This window comes from Leptidea sinapis, chromosome 28, assembly GCF_905404315.1.
Source record: "Leptidea sinapis chromosome 28, ilLepSina1.1, whole genome shotgun sequence".
NCBI lineage: Eukaryota > Metazoa > Arthropoda > Insecta > Lepidoptera > Pieridae > Leptidea > Leptidea sinapis.
This window is the reverse complement of record NC_066292.1, coordinates 1,672,139-1,679,000: the sequence shown is the minus strand read 5'-3', so window position 1 is coordinate 1,679,000 and position 6,862 is coordinate 1,672,139. Positions and strand designations below refer to the sequence as shown.

Here is a 6,862-nt window from a genome sequence, read left to right as displayed (position 1 = left end):
CTTATCAAGAACGGTATCTTGATACACTTGTGCCGATGTTCTGAAACCTTTTTAACAAACGTATGGCTCAGTCACTCCTTCATAGCGAATACCACCAAACCATTACTGAAGTCGGATTGTGCCCATGTTGCACTCTGTCGACTAATTGGGAAGCTTCCTTAGAGATTTGAGCGGTCATTGTGTTTGTTAAAATGTTGCTCAATTATAAAAAAATTGTCATCCGTAAACAAAAATTTTCTGTGACCTTCCTTTGCGTACCGCATCAGTAGCTGTTTCGATTTTACCACCCTATTCTTTTTTAAATTATCAGTTAAGAAATTACCAGAACGTCTTACTGCTTTTACCACCTTTTTCGTACGAACACTACGTGGACGGCCAGATCTTTTTCTGTCACAAACGGAGGAGGTCTCATTGTACCTATTATTAATAGGCCCGGTACACAAACATTTTACTAATACCAAGCGTATGGAGAGTTTTAAAAATTCCATACTCCATAGTCCATACCTACTTTGATGCAATCATAGCGATTCGGTTCTTATCACCCCGCTCCATTTTAATATAGCAAAATATTAAACAATGTATTGGCGCCAAAATAAGATAACTCAATGAACAGTCATATAAAAATGACAGATTCCAAATTCAAATGCAATATTTTGTTTATTTTAAATTGTAACAGTATTTATGGCCAGACTAAGTAGATACTTAAGGACTCACCTATTATACCGATGTGTGATGGTTTTAATGCATTTTTTGAAAACTTGTGTTGAAAGATAATGTATATTTTCTTCTTCCTTTCTATTTAGTTCTTTTGTCTATTTTATTAGGTATTAGAGTAAAGGAAATAAAACAATTACAATAATTTGCGCATATCTTTTTAATACGAGCATTTTACAACAATAATGAAACGAAATCATCATTCTGAGATCTGCTGCCAACATACACTACGGCGCCAACATAAACATAACCGCGCACTAAACTATATAAACACGTCGCATCAGTACTTACATACACCATATCTATACATACACTAAAGCTATATCACCACTTGTTCGCGCATCTTTCACTCACTCACTCACTATTGATCTGTTTTGTTCGTTTGTACTGTCCGCCAGGTCACTAGTAGATCACTTCGTACACCGTGGCTTTCTTGTCGCCCGACCCGGTCACTATGTACTTGTCGTCCGACGAGATGTCGCAGCTTAGCACCGATGAGGACTCCTTTGACTGCAACAAAAACCTCACATTAGTCGTCACAAGTATATATAACTGACAGCGGTACGAGAGGAAGATTTCTTTGCACCACTAGCTAGGTAGGTACCATAATAGTATAGCCTTTTCTGCTGTCAAGAACGTTGTGAAAAAGCATTAAGTATTGTGTTTACGTGGCAACAGCAACTGTATGTATGTACAAAGCTGCCGTTAAAGGCCGGCAACGCATTTCTTGACCCCTGGTTTTGAGGATGTCCTTTAGCGGTTGCCTCGGGAGCCGAAGGCTAGTGAAATTACTGGGCTTATGAGGCCTACATTTCAATGTGCAGGACGAATCAATTTCCATCAGGTGAACACTTGCTCTTCTCGTAATTTTCTCATAAAAATATAATTACAACAAATATTTCTAGCAACAAGCATGTGATTCCTATGGTGCTCTGACAGTCACCAGCTGACCTGAACGCGAGTTTGTTGTGCTTTAAGTACGAAAGCACGTATATCACGTGACTCAAGAGTGACCTTCTTGGGACACATTTTTACATGAACTAATGTTTGCTTAGACAGTTAAAAGTAAAAACACTTATCTTCTTTTTTCTATAGTTTTGCCACACATACTTAATTATGTTTTCATATAAATCTTGTATTAAAAAGCAAAGGGCTCCTTATGCTCGGCTGTATTTTTATGGTAAATTAATTGACATTACAGTAAGTATTATTGTAAACGGCCATTAGTATTATTAAAAGTACCTATAATCATTTATATTAGGAGAGACAAAACGACCAAATCACCGTTGGTATTATATTAATTAATATTTTTAAATAAAGTTCCATTTTCTTAAGTATTAGTAGTTCAGTGACCGATGACCTTTATATAATATCAAAGGAGATAGTTTTATTGTTTTGTTGTTGACAATAATAATACACCAGTTACATTGTAATGTTTCATAACAAAAATACATGATAATAAATGTTACTTAGCCTGATTACTTTACCTTCAATAAATCAGAGCGGATTTTTAATGTAACATAATCAAAGTCCGTAAAATATAATTAAATTATAGCTAAATTTATTCAGATGGAGCATATAGTAAAATGAATGCAGTAAAAATGCGGTTACTTTGTAAAACTTTGCAGCCATTTGTAGGTGCTTTGAGAGTGGCAATGTGTCGTAGGACGTATTTATCGAGGATGTATGTAACCTTCAACTTACGCGAGTACCTATCATGTATTTGATGAAATACTTTTTAAAAGTAGATTGATAACAGCATTTAAACATTAATTAAAATTAACATTAATAAAATATCGTTTTTTTCGCGTTTGTAAAAAAAGCTACGGACAGCAAACGTATGTGTCATACATAAAAAACGTAAATAAACTACGTCCCAATTTTTTTTTATAATAAATTAATTTTTTACCTCTTTCAATGGCCAACGTATTGTAACATAAGTACGTACTTAAGTATAATAATATTATTTTAGAATAAAACAAGTTTTTAATATCTTTGAAGAATAACGTTGCAGATTGCTGGAGCTTAGTAATTTAATTAAATATGTTTATACCATTTATAATTAAATAAATTAAACCATTAGTTCGTGTTTTACCACTCCAACTTAAAGGTGGCAGATTTCGAGTCACCTGTCAAATATATATAAGGCACATGAATAGCTCTACTATCTGTTAAATTCAAAATCAAATAGTTTATTTCTCAAAATTAGATTTTTGAAGTAACAAGAAAATATATACATATACTAACTAGCTGACTCGACAGACGTTGTTCTGTAGATAATTAAAAAAATTCTGTTTTATCGGAATTTTGCCAATAATATTTCAAAACATCCAGAATTATTTCGCAAAATATTCTCCCTGTTGTTATAATGAAATGGTTTCACAGCGGAACTGTCAAATAGTGCGTCATTAAATTCTCTCCATACAAACATGTCCATACAAAACAAATATTGAAAATAAAAATAATTTTGGGTCCCAAATCGAAATGAAAACTATCCTATCTCTCAAGTTAGACCAAACTGTACTCGATGAAGTAATCCCCATTAAAATCCGTTCATTAGTTTAGGAGTCCATCGAGGACAAACAACGTGTCACGTAATTTATATATATTATGATAATAGAATAATAATTATATAAGAACATATTTTAAGAAATACATACTGCTTATAACTTAAAATATGCAGAACATAAAATTATTTACATTGGTTTAATCCCATGCACTTTTATATTATGTTAATAATCTTTAATTGTATAATAAGCTATTATTAAAAGTTTCTGTTGAACAAATATTTTAAACTTTTTAAACTGTAGTTTGCAAATTTCTTCAGGGCTTTTATTATAAAAACGGACACATTAAACGATGTGTCTAATTTAGTTAGCCTTGTGTGATTCAGAGCAAGATTATGTTTATTTCTAGTGTTGCAGCTTTGAATGTCATTTTTTTTAAACGATGCTTATTTTTATGAACAAATATTAGATTTCCAAAAATGTATTGACATGGTACTGTTAATATGTTGATCTTCTTCAATTCATCTCTCAATGTATGTCTACTGGTTAGAATATACATTTCTCAAACTACTCTTTTCTGCAGTACAAAAATCTTTTGAATATTAGCAACGTGTCCCCACAGTAATATACCGCAGGACATACCAGGCTCCTTTGCATAGGAAAACGGATAGATTATGGGTACCACAACGGCGCCTACTCCTGCCGTGAAGCAGAAATGTACAAACAGTACTGTGTTTCGTAGTGAATGGCACCGTAGCTAGTGAAATTACTGAGGAAATGAGACTTAACATTTTATGTCTCAAGGTGACGAGCGCAATAATTCTACTACCGCTCAGAATTTTTGGTTGGTTTTCTGTTTGTTGGAAGGAGGGTGATCACCTGGAATATGCTGGCTCCGTAGGGCGTGCGCCAGGCGTTGAGCAGGTTGTCCTTGCCGGTGGACACGAACCACTTGCCGCAGGAGGCGAAGCGCAGCGACAGCACGCACGACTCGTGCAGGTGCAGCTGGTACTTGTCCGGCTTCACGGCGTGCAGCACCTCCACGTTGCTGTTCTCCATGCCCACGGCCAGCCACTCACCTGGAACCACGCGTATCATATTAATAAATTTAATAAGGAAATTTATTGAAGTAGTCGTCACTTTGCGGAAATCCATAATCATCCAAATGTTTTAAGTTTTCTTTAGTGTTCATTCCGCCAATATTTGTCTTTAAACAAGGCTTAAAGTCGTCTCGTGCCAGAGTTTGGCGAGTTAACATGTCCTGAGGATGCCTCGTGTAGAGGCGAAACACGTGTTGGATAACGTTATTATCGTTACTGTTATGTATTAACAAAAACAAAATTACGGAGAGCAACACAAATACACCTAAACTATAACTAACCTATATTACAGCGAATATTGTATGTTTGTTAAAGTATAAATCCATTTTTAAAATAGTTCATCTTTAGATAGCTCTATTATAAGCGAGTAGTATTTATTTCATTTAAAAAAATGAGAGGTTCCTACGGAAATTATTATAAAATTGTAACCCAAGATATTAAATTTTTCATCAATCAGAACCTCCGGTAATCTAAGAGTCAACATTAATTAAAATGTTACATTGCTGATTTTTAATGTTTGAGTATGGGTAAACTTATTCAGTATGGTCTAAGATTATATTTATATTCTGAAACTAAAATGCATTTAACATGTTTATTAAAAATTAGTTAATCTCTGGCTATACAAGCCGGATTTAAATAAGTATTCCTTGGATTGATCTTTTCATATAGAAATTACACCACTTTATGATTACCAACATCTTATGCATATAAGCCATAATATGTAAAAGTTAATGAGACAGCTATTTTAATGCAAATATGTTAAATGTAAATAAAGGAAATAGCCATACCTGTGGGACAGTATCCTAGTGAGAATATTTGTGAGCTGAAGTCATGTTGCTGCAACTGCCGACCTTCTCTGAGATCCCACGATCTGTACACAAATTATTGTTATTAAAATAAACACTAGTACTAATATTTACAAACTAGTGGATTACTCTCCTCAGTAGTTAGTTAATATTGAATTTAGTTAAAAGTTTAGTAAAATTAGTTAAAATTGAATTCTTGTATGTTGTGTTTAGTAAAATATCCAATCAATATTGTTATAGATGTTGTGTTGTGTGTTCTCACAATTTTTTGTTGTGTTAGGTTGGAAACACTATTTCATATCAAATCTCAGGAATCTTAGGAGTTATTAGGGAACATACAAACATACATTCTCTTTTATATATATAGATTATAAACGAATTACACTTACAAAATCATAGTTCTTGTTCAAACCATAAACTCATTCGAGTTTTACCGTGTATAAGGGTCGTTAAAATACACAATAAAAATGTAATTAACTATATCAAAATTAAAAAAACAACTTAAAACTACATACTTATATGAATTATGTAAAAACACAACAAAAGTGGATCTTTATAACAAAGTGGACTTAGATGACATAACTGAACATAGAACTTCATCAAGGTGAGGTTAACAAAAAGAAATACAATTATATCTCCCTGAGTCGTAATGAGCTTTTACTCGAACAATCTACAAAATAAAGTGCTCAGCGCGTGTAAATAAGTCTTCACTTCAACAATTAGTGTAAAAACACTATAGAATAACTGGATATAATGGATGTAGAATAGGAGGATATAAAGAGATAAGGCCCTATGTGTGTTCGCTCAGGCCAGTTTATACACCACACATTTTTTCTGCCGCAAAAGAGTAGTGCTATTATATCAGGCACAGGTCAAATAAAAACAAAATTCATTGATTCATTTAGACCTAAAAATAACACCTTGAGACACACACGCGATCATAATTTACAGTGCATGAGCACAGAGCGAAGTATTTTTTTTAATGAAAATAAGGGACGAGACGAGCAGGAAGTTCAGCTAATGGTAATTGATACGCCCTGTCCATTACAATGCAGTGCCGCTCAGGATTCTTGAAAAACCCAAAAATTCTGAGCGGCACTACAATTGAGCTCGTCACCGTCACATAATATGTTAAGTCTAATTGGGATATTATCGCATTAAACTGCGCTCGATTCGTTCTGTCGCTGTGACGGGCAGTCGATATCGCTAATTGATATAAGCCATCTACTAATTTCTTCATTTCCTCTGTCTCACACTTTCTTCTTACTCTATGGTACATAATATAGCAGATGCGTACCGCACAGTATTGTCAAGTCCTCCAGTCCACAACTTAGTGCCGTCTGCCGAGATGTCTATGCACGACGCTCCATCCGTGTGACCTTGGAACTGCCGCACCAGCGTCTGGTTGTGAAGATCCCATACCGCGATATGACCGTCAGAACAACAGCTGAAGCACACCTGAAGTGTAACAAACAAATAGTTATTTAATCAAGTCATTTATCCATGGTTTAGTATAATGTATAATATGTTTAAATAGGTATAAAATGTGTAAGTAATTACATGGGATAGGATCATGAGTAAATTTACCATTTAGTAATTTGAAAAGTCCTGACAAATAGCCTGACATTTCGATAAAAGTCCGGACTTTTAAGTTTATCTCGTTTAAATGTCATCTCTCGTAAAGATTAAAGGCTTATTTGAATAGCTAATGTGTACCCCTTTATTCATAATGGTT

The 6,862-nt window shown here is 34.1% G+C and overlaps 1 protein-coding gene across 1 annotated transcript in view; it reads right to left on the bottom strand.

Annotated features, from left to right (window-relative positions):
- Window positions 1-856: 856 nt before the first annotated feature.
- LOC126973080 (protein groucho-like) overlaps window positions 857-6,862 on the bottom strand; it is a 106,130-nt gene continuing 100,124 nt past the window's right edge. The window contains exons 13-16 of the mRNA XM_050820208.1: window positions 6,425-6,585; window positions 5,110-5,192; window positions 4,101-4,300; window positions 857-1,224 (exon numbers count right to left, since the gene is read on the bottom strand). Coding sequence (XP_050676165.1) covers window positions 1,117-1,224; window positions 4,101-4,300; window positions 5,110-5,192; window positions 6,425-6,585 — 552 coding nt within the window. The 3' untranslated portion in view covers window positions 857-1,116. The remainder of the gene's footprint in view (window positions 1,225-4,100; window positions 4,301-5,109; window positions 5,193-6,424; window positions 6,586-6,862) is intronic.